Below are 20,124 nucleotides of genomic sequence, written 5' to 3' on the forward strand. Positions count from 1 at the left end.
TGATGTTAACAGTTCCCATAAAACTTCTCGCCAGAAGCCATTTATTTCCAAACTAATTTATTTCTCAGAGTCCAAAACTTTCTGTGAGTCCAGGCCCAGAAACTTCCCCGGTCTTGATGGAGATCCAAGCTTCTTAAGCCTCAAACTCAAACTCAAAGTACTGTGGGTCAAAATAGTGGATGCGGACATAACCATCTTCGCCACCGCTGCTGTAGCTGGAGAGAGAAGAGCCAGGGACCAGTCAGGTGCCCCCTCCGGGGGAGGGAGACAGGCCTGTCGGGCAGGGCATGGTAAAGGGATAGAGGCCAGTCCCGGGCTAAGCTCAGCTCCCTGCACGGAGCCCTACCTCTTGCCATCGGGATGGAAGGCAACACTGTTGATGGGTCCGAAGTGACCCTTGACTCTTCCAAACTCTTCTTCAAAGGCCAAGTGGAAGAACCTGGAGGAGGGTGGTGGGAAGGGACAATTCACTCTCCATCTCCTTCCGAGACACATTGGACGTACCACTCCCCAAATGCAAAGTAGAGAGTGGGGAATGTGAACAAAATAAGACGGGGGGGGCAGACTGGATAGCTAACTTCCTTACTGCGTGCTGTGCAGCAAGTGTTAACTCGTTAACTCATGCATTTGATCTGTACAACTGTATGAGGTAAGTGTATTATCGCTGTCCCCATTATACGATCGATAATCGGGCACAGAGAAACACAAGGATGTGTCCAGGGCTTCACTGTGGGTCCAAGGTCATGCTGTAACTGCTGTATCACACACCTGTCCCAGGAAGGCCACAAATCTAGCTGCACCTCCTAGCAGCCAAAGAAATAAGGGAAGTCTCGGGTATATGGTTTGTGTCCATCATGAAAGACACTCCATGGGGTTTTGACTTGGAAGAGCTCCCCCCCCCCTTTACCTGGCCTCAAACTTGCCAATCCTGGTGGAGGTGGTGGTTACATCCATGGCTTCCTGACCACCACCCAGCACCACCTGAAGGGAAGAAGAAAAGCTAGACAGGCCCAAAGGGCAGGCAAGTCCATTTTCTGTTTCTTATCCCCAGCTCATAAGCTTTTAATATCTCCCACATCAGACTGGAAGGATGCTAAGAGCAGGGCCCAACAGATACTTTAGCCACCTCCTGCCCTATCCCCCGGGGCTGCCCAATCATTGAATCATTGCTCTGGGAATCTCCTCTCTAGCTGACATTATTTCCTCCAGAATTCAGATCTCCATTGACACCCAGATGCTGGAAGCAGTCCGAGGCTTCAGCAGAAGCCTGGGTGTGCTTCCCTTACATGGTCATAGTTGGGAGAGAGGGCAGCTGAGTTGACTGGACGTTCTGTCCGGAAAGTCTTCTGGTGTTCAAGAGTTGTGGAGTCAAAGAGCTGGAGAAGACAGGGGAAAGCAATCTGTAAAAGGAGTCTTCTTCAGGGAAGTCAGGCAAGTTGAAAGCCTTGCAGGATGGTGGGAGGAGCCCCCTGCCAGACCCCTTGCCCAGGCTCACCTTGGCTGTGTTGTCCTTGGAGGCAGTGACAAACATGGTCATATCCCTGGATAACTGGATGTCATTGATCTGTCGGGAGTGCTCCTTAACATTCACCAGTACCTCTCCAGACTGGGGAAGGCGGAAGGGGAAGAGTGAGGTTCTGGGTGGCCTGACCTCCACAGGCCCCACTGCTCAGCAGGGCTTCTATACTGCCCCCTGTCCCAGCCGGGGGAAGGGAGGTCTGGGTTGGGATGGCCTAAGTATTCCCTGAACTAACATTTACCCCCTCCAAAGCCCACATCCAAACGTGGCCCACGTATACATTTCATCAACACTGGTAGTCCCATCTATGAAAATACATGCTTATGGTGACATACCTATGGACCTATTAATTAATCAACACATTACAAGGGCAAAGCACTTTTCACTTACTCCTTTCAACAGTCACTGAATTGTGAACAGTCACAATTTGCCAAGCATTGTACTATATACTCAACACCTGTTTTCTTTCCTTTCTTTTCTTTTTTTTTGAGAGAGCACACAGGGGAGGGGCAGAGAAAGAATCCCAAGCAGGCTCTGTCAGGACAGAGCCTGACGCGGGGCTTGAACTCATGAATCAAGAGATCATGACCTGAGTGGAAATGAACAGTTGGGTGTTCAACCGACTGAGCCACCCAGGCGCCCCTAAAGGACATTTTCAAAGGAAGAAAGTAAGGCTCAGAGCGATGGTGTGACCCGCTGGAGATCGTGCAACCTGTAAGGGGCAGAGTGCCTGAGCTCACCCCTCCCCAGCCAGGGGTGGAGTCACAGTCCACAAGCACTGCTGTGTGTCCAGCTTTTTTTAGATCTTCTCCAAGGGCCATTTCACCTCCTGATTTCCCTTCCCACTCAGCAACCGGCTAGCCTGTACAGTACAAAGAGCAGAATTTGAGAGTCTGCCCTCAAAAGCACCTTTCTGTGCCTTAACTTCTCTATCTAGAAAACAAGATTACTAAAAGCCCACCACCGAGGTTCACTAGAGGGAGACTGGGACTGTGTCTTGTTTGACTTCGTTGTGACATGAACCTGGTCTACATTGTGCAGACACTGGTGAGATGATTAAAAGGTCTTTTGAGCACTGAGCCTCACACACACTAGACCCTCAGAGAATTTTCCTTTTCTCTCCTGAATTATTTTTGTTGTTGTTTTTAAGTAAGCTTTATGACCATTGCGGGGCTTGAACTCACGACCCCAAGATCAAGAATTGCATGCTCTATGGACTGAGTCAGCCAGGTGCCCCTTTCCTGAATTATTATTAGTTTTTAAACTTTTTATTTTTATTTATTTATTTGATTTTTTTAACGTTTATTTATTTTTGAGACAGAGAGAGACAGAGCATGAACGGGGGAGGGTCAGAGGGAGGAAGACACAGAATCTGAAACAGGCTACAGGCTCTGAGCTGTCAGCACAGAGCCCAACGCGGGGCTCGAACTCACGGACCACGAGATCATGACCTGAGCTGAAGTCGGCCGCTTAACCGACTGAGCCACCCAGGCGCCCTAGTTTTTAAACTTTTTAAAAAAATTTTATTTTTGAGAGAGACAGAGAAGACAAGTGGGGGTGGGGCAGAGAGGGGGGGAGGGGGACAGAGGATCTGAAGTGGGCTCTGTGCCGACAGCAGCGAGCCCGATGTGAGATCATGACCTGAACTGAAGTCGGATGCTCAACCGACTGGGCCATGCAGGCGCCCCATTCCTGAATTATTTTTACCTATTCTGTGGGAAGGATGTATTTTTGTCTCCTCCATCAATGTGGACACATGGTAGGGACATATCTGGCTCCTGTATTTCGGGGAATAAGCACACCAGCTTTACAGTCAGGCCTATCCGAAGGCACAGATCAGTTCCACTCTTTGCTGGCATCAAGCATGATTCACGCCTTTGATTTGGTTTCCATTCCCTTTCTGCAGGTAGGTCTAGGGCCTACTGGACTACAGCTGATGTTTGCTGAGTGACTGACTAACCTTTATGGTAGTGCCCTCCAGCATTGCCCAGGCACCCAAACAAGAAATCAAGACAGCCTGGGCTTGGCCCTGTCCTCATCCCCCATCTCATCAGTCACCCCTACATCTCTTGACTCTCAGGTGCTCCACACCTCCAGAGCTATTGCCTCACTCAGGTCCATTCTCTGAACTATGCCTGCAAAAGCCTCTAAAGAGAAAATCTGATCAGCAATAACCATTTGAAGATTCCCCGCTACCAAAAGGAAAATCACAGTTCCTTTACCTCCTGACACTCGAAAAATCTAGTCGCTATCCACTTTCTCCAATACCGCGTCCCAATGACACCAGACTCTCTTCTGACCAGTCCCCCTAATCCCTTAACTCTGTGCTTTTGTGTGCACTGTTCCTTTCACCTGTGGAACTGCCTTCTCTTCTTGCTTGAAGCTCTATTTATTCTTCACGGCTTAATGTACGTGCCACCTTCTCTGTGACGGAGGGCACTTTCTGTGCTTGGCTCAAGACCTCTGTGGTGGCACAACTCACAACCTGACTCATGTGCTAGCTGTTTGCCAGTCCGTCTCCCTGGGGACAGGGCGCATGTCTGATTCATGTCTTTGTCCTAAGAGCCCAGCATGGCACTCAGTAGTGGCAGGAAAATGCTTACTTGTGATCATTATGAACCTATCCAGAGTACTGTGTGACAAGTTTTTCAAATGCCTGATGTCCTTTGATCCTTGCAACGTTTTACAGATAAACAGGCTCAGTGAAGTAACTTGCCTAAATTCACAGCTAAAAAGTGGTGTTCTTCACTGCTGTGCTATCCTGCCTTTTGAAGGGAATCTTTCTGGTGGACTTGGGCCCCACCCACCTCCTCACCTTGGCACTATACTGGTTGAGCTCTCCGCCCTCGTGGCCCGCGATGATGCACTCCCCCAGGGGTCCCCAAACGGCACTGGTGATCTTGGAGTCGTTGCAAGGGATCTTCATGTAGGGCTCGTTGTTGTCTGTGTGCAGAAGAGGTCAGGCCCTGGGCTCTGGAGCTACGCCCCGTACCCCAGCCCCGGTCCTCACCCCCCGAGCTCTGCCTCACCAATCTGGCTTGGATCCCGCAGGTCAAAGAAGCTCACAAAGCACTGATAGCCCATCTGCTTGTCTGTGGAGAACATGATGATGTTGCCCCCAAAGTCAAAGCCACACGTCCGGACAGCTGAATTGGTCTTGAGTAGGGCCAGCTGCTTCCCTGGAGACAGGCAGAAATCTGGGCTACCCCTTGTCCAACGCCATTGAGAAGAGAACACTCTCTACATCTACCTATCTTCCTGTTCACTGCTTCTCCTGGTCTAGTGACCCCAACCCACCGCCACCTTGGTGGCTACGCTTTGGCTCAAGATTTTTAACTTCCTCTCTGTCTCTCCTCAGACATCCTGCCGCTGTGGCACTGCTCTCATAGCGGAGTGCAAATGTATCTGTCTTCTCAGAATTTCTCTGCGTGTCTCCAGTACCCAGCATAGAGCTGGCACAGAACTGGGTGCCGAGTAAATATTTATTCAATGGAGCAAGTTCATAGGCTCCCGTGTCTTCGGTCTGTTCTTCCAATGCTCCCCACCGCCACCGGAGTTTGCTAAAACCGAACATGCTCTGCCCCGCTGAGGGACAGCACGCCAAGTCTGACGGAAAAAAGCCAAGCTCCTGAGTTTGTCATTCATGGCCTATTCTGACCCTTGCCGGCCTCATCTTCTCTCCTATTTCGTCTCCTAAGAAGCAGAAACTCCCCACAGATCAGATGACTTGGACAGGACACTTGCCATGCTTTCGTTCCAGTCTGTGCCAAAGTGATGACCTCTTTCTCATCCTTTAAACCCCAGCTCACATGACATTTTTCTTGGGAAACCTTCCCGGGTTGCTTCCATCCCCAATCCAGACATCAGCTGCCCCCCTCTGGCCTTCCACAGTGCTCTGTGCTTTCTCCAACATGGCTTATGTCTCACCACAGTGCCTCCTTTTATTTTATTTTTTTAAGTTTATTTATTTTCAGAGAGAGTGTGGGAGGGGCCCGGGGGAGGGGCGGGACAGGGGATCCAAAGCAGGCTCTATGCTGACAGCACAAAGCCTGACGCGGGGCTCGTACTCACAAACCGGGAGATCATGACCTGAGCCGAAGTCAGCCCCTCAACCGACTGAGCCACCCAGGTGCCCCGTGTAGCACCTCTTTTCTTGTCTGTTATCCTTTCCTTGTCTGCTTCCTGTTCCTCAGAACAGGAGCCATGTCTGGATTTCTACTTGCCCAAAACGTATTCACCTAAACAGGTATACTGTAGGTTCTTGCTGTTTGAGGAAAAAGTAAACGATCCAGGCTTACCTGTTTCACAGTCCCAGAGACGACAGCTATTGTCAGCTGAGCCGGTGAGGACATGTTTGGTGTCCCCTGAAGAGGGTGTTAAGAAATAGAACCCAGTTCACCCGAGCCCCTGTCCTCCTGGAACACCAACTGAATCACCTCCCCACTCAGCCCCCGCCAGCCTTCCTTCCTCTCTTACCTCGGAGCATTCTACCCTCCTCATCTAGAACTGCAACTTGTCCTGACTGTTCCCCCAACCAGGGTACGGACTGGGATTAGGAGGTAGATATCGTTCCCTAGACCCACAATATCCTCCCAAACTCTCAACTCCAAGTTGGCGGCCTCTCCGTTGCTGGCAGACCCTGGGAGCACAGACTCAGAGCAAAGACAAGGATACAGTCGGCATCCACACACCACACAGCTCCAGTATGGCCCATGTAAGTGCCCAGCCTCTCACCGTTCACAGAGTACCATACATTGACGATCTGGAGGAGTTAATGACAGCGACACGTGGTAAACATCCCAAGCAGAGCAATGGCCTTCTATTTAGAGGTTCCCCAGGAACCCTCCACAGCCTCTACTGAGGCCACGTTTTACCCTCTCCTGCTCATTTCTTGGGAAACAGCAGGTTGCTGGTAAAAAGAACAACTCCTAGATTCTCCCCCTTCCTGCAGGTAAGTGGCAGGGGCACCAGGAGGCTTGCAAAAACATCTCCAAGCCATTGTCCCAGTCCTCCCCCAAACTCTCAAATACAGTGCTTCTCTCCTCTGAGCTTCTTTTCCTATCTGTAAAATGGCCACAACAATAATGCCTTCCTCAAAGGGTAGCTGTGAAGCTTCAATAAAATGGTGTCTAAGGGATTTAAAATATAAATGACTAACAATTCTTCACTCATACACACCAGGTACTTACTGTGCTAAGCTCCTTGCTTGAATCTCATTTAACCCTGAAGGCAACCCCACGAGGGAGGTACTATTTGTACCCATAATGTATAAAAAAGGAAATGAAGTTTAGAAAGATTAAATGACAGGCTCAAAGTCACGCTGCTATTGGACGTGGGAGTCACGATTCAAATCAGGTCTGTAGGCTTCCCAACTCCCACTTTGAGCCACTAGAGTTAACGTCTTGCATAGGGAGGTGCCTCAAAGGGCAGTGCTGTGAGAGGCTGTTTGCACTCAGTGAAAAGCGGGATGGGGCCCAGAAGGACCGACTGAAATGAGCCCAGGGACACCCCCATAAATCCTCTGTTGTCCCTCACAGTCCAAGGATCAGCTGTCCTTTTCTAGAGATGGTGTGTTCCCCTACCTGGAAGAATAGTTTTGTTCTTTCTCAGAATGGTCCCTTCCCAGTCCCCTGAAGGGGCTGACTCTCATCTCTGTCCCCCTTCCACAATAGTCTGTGGCTTTTTTCCTCCTGGCTACTCCTTCCTTCTACCAACAACTGCGTTTTCCCGGTAAAATGCTCTCTCCCGGGATGGTCTCTCCTCTCGGGCAAAACTGGCTTGTCCACCCACCGCCCAGTGAGAGTGAACTCGCCCCCTCTCGGCCCCTGCTGCAAGGTCCCGCCGACCCGCCCTCTGCCGACGCTCACAGGGTCCTTGGCCACCGTGAAGAGGAGGTCTCCCTCGCGGTTGTACTTAATCTGCGTAATGGACCGCTCATGGCCCTGCAGCAGGATCGGCTTCTGTGAAGACAAGACGGGAGTGTCACCGCCAAATATCGGCCCCTGCTCCAGCTCCAGACCCCCAAAGACCCCCCATGCTAACACCCCAACTCAGGGGAACTCACCATCCCTGCGTTGACGAAAGGAAAGCAGCAACGTGAGTGGGACCGGAAGGGGCTTAGCGCCACTTCCGGATTGTGGGTCTCCGCCCCTTCGCTCCCGGAAGTGGCCGGGAGCGGCGTTGCCATGGCGGCATCTCTAGGTGGGTAGGCGGCCCCCCCCCTCTAGGGGCTTCCCGAGCCTTGCCCTGAGTTCATTTCCTGCTCCACCTTCACCACTTAACCTCGACCCCTGCCCCAGCCCCAAACTTTGGGCTCCTGGATCCATCTCCTCGGCCTCCAGGGCCCTGCCCTATTCGCCAGTCTCACCCGGGGCGTTGGAGAGCGAAGGAGAGATGTGGCAGCGGCTGGCTGAGGAGGGGAGGCCAGAGGAGGGCTGGGCCCCGCGGGCGGCAGTTTGGTGGGGGTGAGGGTCACTCGCGTCTCCATCCAGGGCAGGTGCTGGCTCTGGTGCTGGTGGCTGCCCTGTGGGGTGGCACACAGCCGCTGCTGAAGCGGGCCTCCTCCCGCCTGCAGCAAGTTCATGAGCGGACCTGGGCCCGGCAGTTGCTGCAGGAGATGAAGACCCTCTTCTTGAACACTGAGGTACGTCTGTGAATGGCCCCTTTCTCGCGCATAGCTGCTAAAAATGTGGTCTCTGGAGTCAAACAAATCTGAGTCAGAGTCTGCTCCCCACCAGCTTACTCGCTGGAAGCTCTTAGATGAGACACCTGTCCTGCTTGAGCCTCAGTTTCATCATCTGTAAAATGGGAAAGAATGGTAACCATCTTATAGGGTAGTTGTGAGGATTCAGTGAGGTGAGGCACATAAAGCACTTAACTAGTACACAATTGGTGTTCAATCTATGGCTGCTGTTACTAATGTTTTATTATGGTGATCCCTCCAACAGACCTTTCCAAGGGAGGACTTGGGGCTTAAGTTGACCCTGGGGTGGGAAGATCTAGAGAACTACCCCTGACCTCAGTGCTGCCGTCTAGGCTAGTGGGTAAGACAAGACACAGACACAACCACCTCTCTGGGCTAAGGGCTATGAAATAGGTACAGATTAGGTGCCTCCTGAGTTCACAGGAGGGAGGTTGGAGCTAGGAGCCTGGGGGAATGCTTTCTGGAGGGAGTGACATTGGCACTCAGGGACTTGCTGGAGGGGGAAGATGGGAGTAGCAGGGCTGTGGGAGGGGCATTCAAGGCAAAGGCTTGGAGTTCAGTCAGTAACTTCCTGTCTGCCCTGAAGGGTCCTTTTCAGAAGGCTAAACACTCTCTGGGCCCTTATAGCTACCCCTCCTTCTAAAGAAAGGCATAGCTAGAAGCTCAAAGAAGGCAATGCTGCTCAGTCCAGCATCACACTGACTGCAGATTTCTTCTGTTTCCAGTACTTGATGCCCTTTTTCCTCAACCAGTGTGGCTCCCTTCTCTACTACCTCACCTTGGCATCAACAGGTGGGTTTCTGACTTAGAACTGCCATGCTCAGTGGTGGAAGCCACCCAGAAGAGTCACTTGGGGAGGGTGCCTGAAACACCTTTTTTCCATGAGTGAGGGAGAGCCCACTATCTCCAGTTCCCTCTCTGCACCCTCTTCCCTGAGCAGTTGGGGCACAGTGGGCTGATTATGAGTATGCTGCCAGGCATTTGGGTTGATCTGTAGCCCGGCGGTCTTGCGCAGCAGCAGAGGAAGAGGGAAGGTTCATTTTGCTGTGCTAATGGCTGGCGCTGACACTCTTGTTTCCACTGTGTGCTACCTGTCTGACCCTGTGTAAGTCTCTTAATTGAGCGTTGGTTTCAAAGGATGGTCTTCTTGCCATTGAGAGAATTAAATTCAGTGTGTGAGAAGCATCTAGCAGAGTACCTGGTGCACACTGTAGGAGCTCAATAAATATAAATTTCCTTTCCCCCACTGATTGATGACTGTCCTCTACTGCATCAGATACTGTGCTAGTTTTACACATTTTATAGCCATACCTCAGAGATACTGCAGGTTTGGTTCCAGACTACCGCAATAAAACTTATATTGCAGAACAAGGCAAATGAATTTTTTCGTTCCCCAGTGCATATAAAAGTTATGTTTAGGGGCATCTGCTGGCTCAGTATGTGGAACATGCAACTATTGATCTCAGGGTTGTGAGTTTGAGTGTAGAGTTTACTGAAGGATAAGATTTAAGTGGGAATGCAAGCTGGTGCAGCCACTCTGGAAAACAGTATGGAGGTTCCTCAAAAAACTAAAAATAGAACTACTCTATGACCCAGCAATTGCACTACTAGGTATTTATCCACGGGATACAGGTGTGCTGTTTCAAAGGGACACATGCACCCCCATGTTTATACCAGCACTATCGACAATAGCCAAAGTATGGAAAGAGCCCAAATGTCCATGGATGGATGAATGGATAAAGAAGATGTGGTCTATATATATACGATGGAGTATTACTCGGCAATCAAAAAGAATGAAATCTTGCCATTTGCGACTACGTGGATGGAACTGGAGGGTATTATGCTAAGTGAAATTAGTCAGAGAAAGACAAAAATCATATGTCTTCACTCATATGAGGACTTTAGGAGACAAAACAGATGAACATAAGGGAAGGGAAACAAAAATAATATAAAAACAGGGAGGGGGAGAAAATAGAAGAGACTCATAAATATGGAGAACAAACAGAAGGTTACTGGAGGGGCTGTGGGAGGGGGGATGGGCTAAATGGTAAGGGGCACTAAGGGGTCTACTCCTGAAATCATTGTTGCACTATATGCTAACTAATTTGGGTGTAAATTTTAACAGATAAAAAATAAAGTTAAAAAAGAATAAGATTTAAAATAAAAATTAAAAAACAAAAAGTTATGTTTATACTATTCTGTAGCCTGTTAGGTGTGCAATAGCATCATGTCTGCTACAACAACGCACATATTTTAATTAAAAAATACTTGGGGCGCCTGGGTGGCTCAGTCGGTTGAGAGACTGACTTTGGCTCGGATTGTGGGTTTGAGCCCCGTGTCAGGCTCTGTGCTCCTTGGAGCCTGAAGCCTGCTTCAGATTCTGTGTCTCTCCCTCTCTCTCTCCCCCTCCCCCACTTGTGTGCATGTGCTCTCTCTCTCTTACAAATAAGTAAAAAAAAAAAAATTTTTTTTTTTTTTTTAAATCTAAAAAAAATACTTTATTGCTGGGGCACCTGGGTGGCTCAGTTGGTTAAGTTCAGTTGGTCCGACTTTGGCTCAGGTCATGGTCTCACAGTTCGTGAGTTTCAGCCCTACACAGGACTTCATGCTGACAGCGGTGAGCCTGCTTGGGATTCTCTCTCTTTCCCTCTCTCTCTGCCCCTCCCTCCCACTCTCTCTCAAAATAAATAAATTTAAATAAATAAATAAACATTAAAAAATACTTTATTGCTTGAAATGGTAACCATCATCTGAGCTTTCAGCAAGTCATAATCCCTGATCACAGATCAGCATGACATGTATAATAATAAGGAACAGTTTGAAATACTGCAAGAATTACCAAAATGTGACACAGACATACAAAGTGAGTAAATGCCGTTGGAAAAATGACAACGATAGACTTGCTCGATGCAGGGTTTCCACAAACCTTCAATTTGTTAAAAACACAGTATCTGCAAAGTGCCATCAAGAGAAGTGCAATGAAATGACGCCGGATTTCTATTGGATGGTGATCATGATGCTATGAAGCAGACATGATATCTGTGTAGGAGATGAAGTTACAAAACTTGGGGCAATTTATTTCCCTTCTCTGAAGTCAAGCATGTTAGTGCAGAAGGATTTGAAGCTATGTATTACTCCAAGTTTATGTTCTTGAACTTAACTATGAGAAGTCCCCCTGCTGTGGTTTCGTCTCCCATGGAGTCTCACCCAGGCCCCAGAGAGCTCTGGAGAACCCCTCAGAGGCCACAGAAGGGTGAGGAGACAGGCTGACCTCAAGACCTACCACTTCAGCTTCAACTAGAGGCTACATTTATCCCTTTTACATGTGGGGCTTCTCATAAGACATCATTTTTTTAATTTATTTTCAGAGAGACAGAGACAGCATGAGTAGGGGAGGGGCAATGAGAGAGGAAGAGAGAGAGAGAATCCCAAGCAGGCTCTGCACTGCCAGCACAGAGCCTGATGTGGGGCTTGAACCCACGAACTGTGACATCATGACCTGAGCCGAAATCAAAAGTCAGATGCTTAACTGACTGAACCACCCAGGTGTCCTGAGACGTCATTTTTAAAAAAGGTTTATTTATTTATTTTGAGAGAGAGAGAGTGAGTGGGGAGGGGCAGAGAGAGAGGGAGAGAGAGAATCCCAAGCAGGCTCCACACTGCCAGCACAGAGCCCGATGCAAGGCTCAATCTCACGAACTGTGAGACCATGACCTGAGCCGAAATCAAGAGTCAGATGTCTAAACTGACTGAGCCACGCAGGCGCCCCATAAAACATCATTTAACAGGAAGTTTGAGCACCTGGGTGGCTTAGTCGGTAGAGCATGTGACTCTTGATCTCGGGATTGTGAGTTCAAGCTCCCTGTTGGGTGTGGAGATTACTTAAATAAAACTTAAACCCCAAAAGTTTGAAAAGCAAATAAATAAAAGCAAGTTTGAAAGCCTCTGGCACTCCCTGCTGCCCAAGAATGCCAGCTGACTGCAGTTAGCCCCTTACCAAGTTTTGAGCAGATGGCAACGTTAGGGTCCTGTTATCTCCTCTCCTGCTCTACATCCATCTTTTAGCATCTGTCTATTGTAGTAATCAACAACAGTGGTCACTTTATCAAAGATGTATATCTTCAGCCAGGAGCTAGACACATTATCCCGTCTTATCTTACCGCAGCGCTGTGTGGTACGGAGGCGGAGGCGTTGTCACCTTGCTATCATTGTTGTACTTGTAGACTTCAGAGGTCAAGGGCCTAACCAAGGCGGCACAGGGAGACCTAGGTCAGCCTCACTCCAGTGCCCTTGCTCTTCCACGGCCCCATGCTGCTTCCCCTCCCCATCTACTGTTGCACACCAGTCGATAGCAGTCCTCGCATTCCACGGAAGGTGTGTGAGCCCCAGGAAGCAGCTCTGAGTAGGTAGTTGGGTCAGTTTCTTGGGTGGGGAATGCCATCCATGGTGGGGACTCTTGGGATGAGAAACAGGACAGTTCCTCCTCTTCCTGAAGCAGGTGAGGCCGGGAATGCTGGGAAGGAATGAGCTGACTCAGGAGCCAACGTGAGCAGTTGGCCTGGCAGTTATTAGTCTTGTCATCGTAAGTAGCTCAGTTTCTGATTTAAACTTTTTTTTTGTACGCTTGTGTAATAAGCACACTTAACATGAGGTCTATTTTCTTAAAACTTTTTTTTTTTTTTTTTAAAGTAAGCATTACACTCAACGTGGGGCTTGAACTCACAACCCTGAGATCTAGAGTCACACGCTGTACCGACTGAGCCAGCCAGGCACCCCCATCTTCTTAAGTAGCCTAAAATATAACTTTTTAAGAAGATGGGGGCACTTGGGTGGCACAGTCGGTTAGGCCTCTGACTCGATCTCAACGCAGGTCATCATCTCACAGTTTGTGATTTCAAGCCCCTGCATCTAGCTCTGCACTGGCAGTGCGGAGCCTACTTGGGATCCTCTCTGCTCCTCCCCTGCTCTCTCTCTCTCTCTCTCTCTCTCTCAAAAAATAAATGAGCTAAACTAAATAGATAAATAAATAACATTCTCAGTCGGCCTCAATTTATGTGTCCCCTCTGAGCTTTTGTTTTCTTTATGCAAAATGACAACGCTCTTCTTGCAGTGTTGTAAGATATGTCTGTAAGATACAAAGCACCCAGCACACAATTTGCACTTACTAAGTGATGACTGTGTTTTTGCACTCGTCCTCCTGCATCCTTTGGGCTTTGTGGCCTGTCCAGATACCCTTGGGATCTCAGAAGCTCTCTGAGTACAAAGACCTTATCCTTATCGGCCAACCGCGTGGTCACCGACCACTATATAGTTCAGGTCTTCATGCTGGAATTGAAGGAGCACCAAATTTAGAGTCAGGAAACATGGCTTGAATCTTGAGTTTTGCTCTGATTTCATCTGGAAAGAGATACTTTTTTCTTTCTTTCTTTTTTTTTTTAAACAGGCTGTCTTGATAAACTGTTTTGTGCCTAGAAAGGCATTTTTTGGCATCTCAGAGATTTTTTTTCATTCTGATCACTCAGATCTGACCCTAGCTGTACCCATCAGCAACTCTCTGGCCATCATCTTCACACTGATTGTTGGGAAGGTCCTTGGAGAAGATATTGGTGGAAAAGGTAAGTTAGACTGCTTGCAAGTGCAGGAAGCCGCTACTTGGGCCTTGCCACCCCTGGTTAGTCCTTTCCAGAGCCATCTCCCAAGGGCAGGGGAGGAGAGGATCTTTCCCCATCCCACCCCTTTCTTCTGCAGCTCTTCCTTAGAGCCATCAGAGTTTCCTTCCCCTGGGCGTTCTGGGGACAGACCCCATCTGAGCTGGGCGCCCAGCCCTGCACCAGCTCCTCCTAGCGTGGCTGGGCTCAGCCCCTCGATTTCTGCCCATTCTCCCAGGAGCATTCACAGGCATGGTGCTCACCATGGCAGGAATTACACTCTGCGTCACAAGCTCCGTGAGCAAGACCCAGGGGCAACTGTCTGCCCGTTGAGTGGGCCGATGCCACCCTGCAGCGCTTCTGTCTCCAGGAAGCCCCTGAGCCGTGAGGTACAGCCTCACGTGAGGTGCAGCAGACAGACCTAGCACTTCCCCGCCTGAGCCTCAGCGTCCTCCTCTCTTAGGGGGCTAAGAGCTACCTCGTGGTGGATTGCACAAGAGAACTGGAGCAAAAGGATTTTGTAACTTCCGAGATCTGTTCGACTGCTAGGATTTAGCACAAGAGACTTCACGCTCCTCCAGCGACCCTTCTGCCCCGGCAGCCCTCTTCGTGCTTTCATGTCAGGCCCCCAGCCCAGCCACTGTCACTATGGCCTGATCCGGACTGTCACAGCAGCAGGGTCCACGGACTGCATGGAGACAGCCAGGCGTAGTCTGAGCCAGAAATGCAAACAGAAGGCCTCCAGGGCTGTCAGGGGCCCCCGCTGCCTGAGGGGCATCTGAGGGGATGAATGGCAGGTGCAGAGGAGATGAGCGGTCTGGTAGCATCGCCTGTCCCACCCATGAGATGGGTGGAAATCCTCACCAGCCTGCCCCTCTCAGCCAGCCAGCCTCCTGTGGGCCCCTGCACCACCTCACTCCAGCCATGTGGTACGGTACCTGGCGAGCAGTAGCCTCAAATAAATCTGCACTAAACAGACAGAGGATAGTAAGTATTCTTTTATTGTGACAGACCTGCTCTCAAGTTTGTGGTCTCTCTTGGCTACAAAGGTTGATTGGCTCCTCTTCTCTCTGGCCAGATAATCCCTTAAGGACATGGCCTCCATGGCTAGGGCTGCTCTGTTCAAAGGAAAGTAAGACTAGGATGTGGGTTTAGGAGCAGAAGAGTGGGGCAGGGCTGAGGGGGCTACACGGTATCCTGTGAGCCCAGGCGGGGCGCTGGGTCCCCTGGAACAGGCTGCTGGAGGCAAGGATAAATGGTGGCTGCAGAGTGGACGCCCCAGTTCCCGGCTGGAGCTGCTGGTGCCCAAGATGGCAGAGACAGGGCTGAGGCTGAGATCGCTGCCCCAGTCCCAGGCTGCTTTTCCAGGCACAGGGCCTCGTCCACCATCTGCGCTGCCCTCTGGAGGAGGCGGAAGGCCGTACATAATGAAGCATTAGCATCCCTTGTCTCCAGCCCTCAGCTGAAGTTTCTGACCCCAGGAAAGGAAGAGACTAGAAATTTGGATCTGCTTTTCATTTAACAAGGTAGGAGGTTGGGCTTGGAGAGTTCGATCTGCTTACAGCGCCAAGGGGGAACTGCCCCTGGGACCCAGGGCTGCGATTCCAGCTCAGAACTCCTGAACCAACATACTGCTTCCAGCCCCGGCACACCTGATCCAAGGGTTCCTCTGCACAGGTGTCTTCATCATCTGGCACTTCCTGGGCCCCCGCTGTCTCCTTCCTTGGGTGGGGAGCCTCATATACTCCTTTGACACCTGATGAGGGACGCAGTGCGGGCTGATGGCCAGGCTGAGGAGCCACCATTCCCTTGACCTTCTCTCCCAGCCCCTCCCCCTGCCCTCCCCTGAGCCTTGCTCCACGTTCCCTACTACCTCAGAGGATGGCAGCATAGCTCCCAGGCAGGCCTTTGGCCTCCATCCCTTTCAAACCCCCCGCTGAAGTTTCAGTGCTTTGAGTTTCCCTGTGCCTCTTTCTGTATTGCCAGGTCCCTGCGAAGAGGCCAGGGACCGCATGTGCACATGGGGGAGCAGGAAAGATTTGTGCTGAGGTCAGGGCCGGCCCTGTACCCAGGCACTCTGCCCCCATAGGCCTCTCCCATGACAGCAGGGACCATCCTGGATCCCTGTCAGAGGGTGGGTGAGAGGGTCCCAGGGTCCCCTCACCTGATGGAAATGAGAGAGTGGGGAGCCTGCTTCTTGGCTGAATGGCCTGCTGGCGTCTGGCATGAAAAGCAGATGGCTCAATTTGGCTTGGCTCCTTTGTAGAGGGCTGGGTTGCCTGTGCCCCGTGGCCATGGGCCTGTAGAGGGAAGACTGGGCTTAGGCTGTGGGTGCTGGCTCTTCTTGCCTTCTCTCCTGCCAGGCCACGCTTGAATGCCCTTGGTGTCTGCGGGAGCTTGGGAGAGATGCCGTCCATCTTCATAGCTCCCTCCTGGCTCCCTCTTCCCATCAGGCTGCCTTATCCAGGGACAGAACAGCTGGTGCCTGGCACTCAAGAAGCCCAGTGAAGCCAGGCTGTGCCCCCGAGCCCCCCAGTGCTCACTGGCTCATCTTTTGGGAGGGCTCAGGTCTGGGATCAGCTGAGGAGCGGATAAGCTCCTTTGGATCTTGCTATGTCAGATATGCCAGTTTTTTCTCCCAGCATCCAACCTGGCAGAAAGGCTTTAGGACCAGCAACTCAGTCTAAAGATCTTCGTGGAGCCTGGTTGAGCTGTCTCTTAGACCAGGTTCTGGTCTGGCCCCTGCCACTCAATAATTGTGTCATCCTGCACAAATTAGTTCACTCCTTTGAACTTCAGTGTCTCCACTAGAAAATGGGAACGATAACCTCTGTTTCACAAGGTGACTGAGAGGACGCAGGGACATGTGGTGAGAGCCTGAGCTGGAGGAGAGGTCAGCCAGTCACCCCTCATCTTTCCTGCCTCCCGTGGCCTCCCCCATCACCTACCCACTGCTTGTGAGGCCTAGACTTTGGGTCTGGAGGGTGCCTGCAACAACAAAAAAGAAAAAGTTTATAGTAGGCAGAGAAAGGCATGGAATCAGGGTGGCTTCCGCTGCTCTACCCTGCTACCCACCGCCTCACACATACATACCAGCAGCCCCTGGGCAGTGAGGGGCTAGGCACCAGCAGCTCCAGATAGGGGAGGGCCTTGAACTCATCCTTTCCCACAGCCACATAGTAATGGCCATTCACCAGAGCCTCTCTTGCTGACAGTGGGAGCCCTTCCAGGGTGCAGAGTCTGGGAGAGAGAGGTAGGTGGGTAGGGGCCAGTAGACAAGATCCCTGTTCATATTTAGCAGACTGTGACGGGTTGGGTACAACTGTTCCAAGGTACCCTTTGGCCACTTGCCCTCTGGACATCTGGGCCAGTCTCCTAGGCTCTGCCCTGGCTCCAAGGGCTCAGCATAGAAGGAAGTGCCATTTGGGGAAACATGTTTTCTTTTGCCTTATTGTCCTTAAGGACAGCCGAAATCTGTAGAGAGATGCCCTCCAGGGACTTTTGGGTCTCCTCAGTCCCCATACTCACTTGCACACAGCTCCGGTCTGTAGTTTGGCCTTCTCAGTCAGGAGCTTCAACACTGTTTTCCAGTCCTCGCTGGCCGCCTGGGACAGCTTCAGGCTAAATGGGGGACTTAACAGGTCCCCATTCCTGAACACACTGGGACAAAGAGCAGCCTGGTAAGGAGAAGGGTCCCCAGCACTCCCCACGTATGAGAGGAAGAAGGGTAGCACAGGGCCAGAAAATGGTCTAAGAACATTGGTCCATTTTCACCCATCAGGCATGTTGGGACTTTTTTTTTTTTTTTTTTAATTTTTTTTTAACGTTTATTTATTTTTGAGACAGAGAGAGACAGAGCATGAATGGGGGAGGGTCAGAGAGAGAGGGAGACACAGAATCAGAAACAGGCTCCAGGCTCAGAGTGGTCAGCAGAGCCCGACGCGGGGCTCGAACTCACGGACCGTGAGATCATGACCTGAGCCGAAGTCAGCCGCTCAACCGACTGAGCCACCCAGGCGCCCCATGTTGGGACTTTTTATATCCCCACCAGAGACCAGGGGCTTCTGGAACAATCCCACCCACACCTTGGTCTTACTGAAACAAAATCTGTGCTCCTGCTCCCCGACACCAGCACTCACTGGATATAGCAGGGGGAACCTGCCGGTGGTCGTGGTCCACAGGTCCCATCACATGGGCAGTGAGTCTCAGGAGGATCCTGAAACCCAAGTCAGGCCCTCAGATCAGAAGACAGTTGAGGCCTTTGGTTAGGGGTGGGTTCGTCTGAGGTGGGTAGGGTGGTTGAAGGAGGGGACAAGGAGGGATGGGACTGGTCACACCTTTCACCAAAGGGAGCTTCTCCCTCCCTGAAGTCACATTCCAACCATCCCCTTGCCCTCGTGTGTTTTACAGCTTCCTTTTTCCTTTGGGGACCACAACCTGGAGGTAAAGGGAGAGGCTGGGAAAGGAGCAAGGGATAGCATCTTGAAATCCTGCACCCCAGGAAGGGTAGCAGCTGGCTCCAGAGAGGGTGTGGAGAGTGCCCCGCCTCCCAGTAGCAGATCCTGCTACTTCCAGGGCCCCTGACTTCCCAGACCGAACTGGGAACAATCCCAAGAGCAGGGAGAAGACAGAGGGCTAGAAGACAGCACCCACCCACCCACCCACCCCCACTCACTGATAGTCTGCTGCTCTTTCCACCTGGAGCCTTCTGTCCAGGGGGTAAATAGCTGAAAAGACAGATGGGTCACAGGTCATCTCGGGAGCCTGGGACCTCAACACCCTGCTAGCTGCCAGAGTGAGGGTCTGGGGCTCAGCTTAGCAGGTATCCATTCCCACTGGGCCAGTCTCAAGACACCTCAGTCCAAAAACATCCTGGCCTTTGAGCCTGCCTTAGGGCCCTGCATCAGGCTGACCACCCAGACCGGGGTCTCAGACACAAACCATTAAGATTAAAGGTCAAGAGAAACTAGTTCATTAAGCATCTTACTGTAGCTCAGAAGTTTTCTCATTCATGAGGTTTTATCTCATTTTCTAGAAGACTGAAAGCTAAGTACTCACCTAAAGTAACACAGAAGTAACAGGTGACAGGGCCCAGGTTCTAAGTCTGAATGACTTCCCACCCCTTGCTCCTTATGCTACCATCAACAGCTCAGTAGCACCTGGAAGCTCAGATGCTCAAATTCTTTTCCCATCTTGGAAGGCATGGCCCCACCCTGCAAAGGGGGTGGCCCCAGCTCAGTGGGGAACATAGGAGACCTAATCACAGCAAAGAGGAAGTGCTAGATGGATTTAAGTGTTTGGTGGTGATGGTGGTAGAATCCAATCAAGAGCCTTTGGAAAAAGGGGCTCAACCTGCTGGAGAATGTTCTGGTCCTGACGGTGGTGGGCATGAACATCAGACTTCACCCAGAGCCATGACTCCACTATTTGTTGGGTACTCTTAGGCAGGTTTCCTTGATTGTCTTCTAAAGAACAGGGATAAGACCACCTCCTGCGTAGGGCTGCCATATTCCAGAAGAGAACACGTAAAGTGCCTGTACGTACATAGTACTGAACACGTGCTACTGTGCTTGCAATTACCTCCCTCCCAAGGCCCTAAGCAGCCCCAGCCCACTCACTGCAGCTTGTGGAATCTTTCAAAGCCAGCAGCCACATACTGCCCTCCGTTCTGCAGGTCCGCCAGGTCCGTGACAGGATGGCCATGACGAGGCGTATAGAGGGCCCGCACAGCCACTGGGGCCTGCACAGCCGATGTCACCTCACAGAGGAAGGTCTCCAGGGTGGGAAAGCGGCGTTGACTCACCACCAGCTGGCAGCCTGGGGAGAAGGGGTCCCCATTCCGGTATACCACTACCCTCTTGGCTGCTGGATTGCCACCACCGGCCATAGTGTGTCCTCGGCAAGAGACGCGGAGCTGTTGCCAGGCAACTAGGCAGGCTGGGAGCAGTGCCAGTCAGAGGTGGAGTCCTGCACCCTCGCCCAGGAAGGTGGGGAGAGACTCCGCAGGAGCATCTGTTTGTGTTCAGGGTCTCATCCAGCCACACAGAGTAGGGTGGATCTGATCACTATACTGGAAGGGAAGACCCTGGGGCTCAGTGAGGGAGGCAATGGTGGAGACTGCACTGAGACACAGATGTTCCGATACTGGATAGAGGGAGGAATTCTCTGAAGCTCTCTGCCACCCTGCAGCCCAAGGGCTGAGCTCAAAGGTGGGTCAGCTTTGGGGACTGTTCCTAAGGATGGCCAGTCTGCCC

The 20,124-nt window shown here is 51.2% G+C and overlaps 3 protein-coding genes across 6 annotated transcripts; 1 reads left to right on the plus strand and 2 right to left on the minus strand.

Annotated features, from left to right (window-relative positions):
• Positions 1-40: 40 nt before the first annotated feature.
• EIF3I (eukaryotic translation initiation factor 3 subunit I) lies at positions 41-7,706 on the minus strand. The gene is made up of 11 exons (XM_019429835.2): positions 7,584-7,706; positions 7,387-7,479; positions 6,194-6,281; positions 5,818-5,883; positions 4,549-4,698; positions 4,335-4,462; positions 1,496-1,606; positions 1,287-1,376; positions 908-981; positions 347-439; positions 41-215 (listed from the first exon to the last, which is right to left on the minus strand). The coding sequence occupies exons 1-11, from the start codon at positions 7,704-7,706 to the stop codon at positions 134-136; spliced, it is 1,098 nt and encodes a 365-aa protein (XP_019285380.2). The 3' UTR covers positions 41-133.
• TMEM234 (transmembrane protein 234) lies at positions 7,663-14,850 on the plus strand. Its single transcript, XM_019429837.2, has 5 exons — positions 7,663-7,720; positions 8,011-8,162; positions 8,948-9,014; positions 13,745-13,837; positions 14,109-14,850. The coding sequence occupies exons 1-5, from the start codon at positions 7,705-7,707 to the stop codon at positions 14,201-14,203; spliced, it is 423 nt and encodes a 140-aa protein (XP_019285382.1). The 5' UTR covers positions 7,663-7,704; the 3' UTR covers positions 14,204-14,850.
• On the minus strand, positions 14,851-20,109 carry DCDC2B (doublecortin domain containing 2B). Of its 4 annotated transcripts, XM_019429833.2 has the most exons (9): positions 19,489-20,109; positions 18,546-18,597; positions 18,010-18,086; positions 17,399-17,530; positions 16,964-17,110; positions 16,819-16,858; positions 16,035-16,170; positions 15,523-15,626; positions 14,851-15,271 (listed from the first exon to the last, which is right to left on the minus strand). In XM_019429833.2, the coding sequence occupies exons 1-9, from the start codon at positions 19,755-19,757 to the stop codon at positions 15,056-15,058; spliced, it is 1,173 nt and encodes a 390-aa protein (XP_019285378.2). In that variant the 5' UTR covers positions 19,758-20,109; the 3' UTR covers positions 14,851-15,055. The 4 variants fall into 4 exon arrangements, with proteins under 4 accessions (XP_019285378.2, XP_019285379.2, XP_053754154.1 ...); XM_019429834.2 differs by lacking the exon at positions 15,523-15,626 and having other exon boundaries at positions 14,851-14,988; positions 16,035-16,266; XM_053898179.1 differs by having other exon boundaries at positions 14,851-15,626; positions 16,035-16,266.
• Positions 20,110-20,124: the final 15 nt, after the last annotated feature.

This window comes from Panthera pardus, unplaced genomic scaffold (assembly GCF_024362965.1).
Source record: "Panthera pardus isolate Hobbes unplaced genomic scaffold, ASM2436296v1 HiC_scaffold_11, whole genome shotgun sequence".
Lineage (NCBI taxonomy): Eukaryota > Metazoa > Chordata > Mammalia > Carnivora > Felidae > Panthera > Panthera pardus.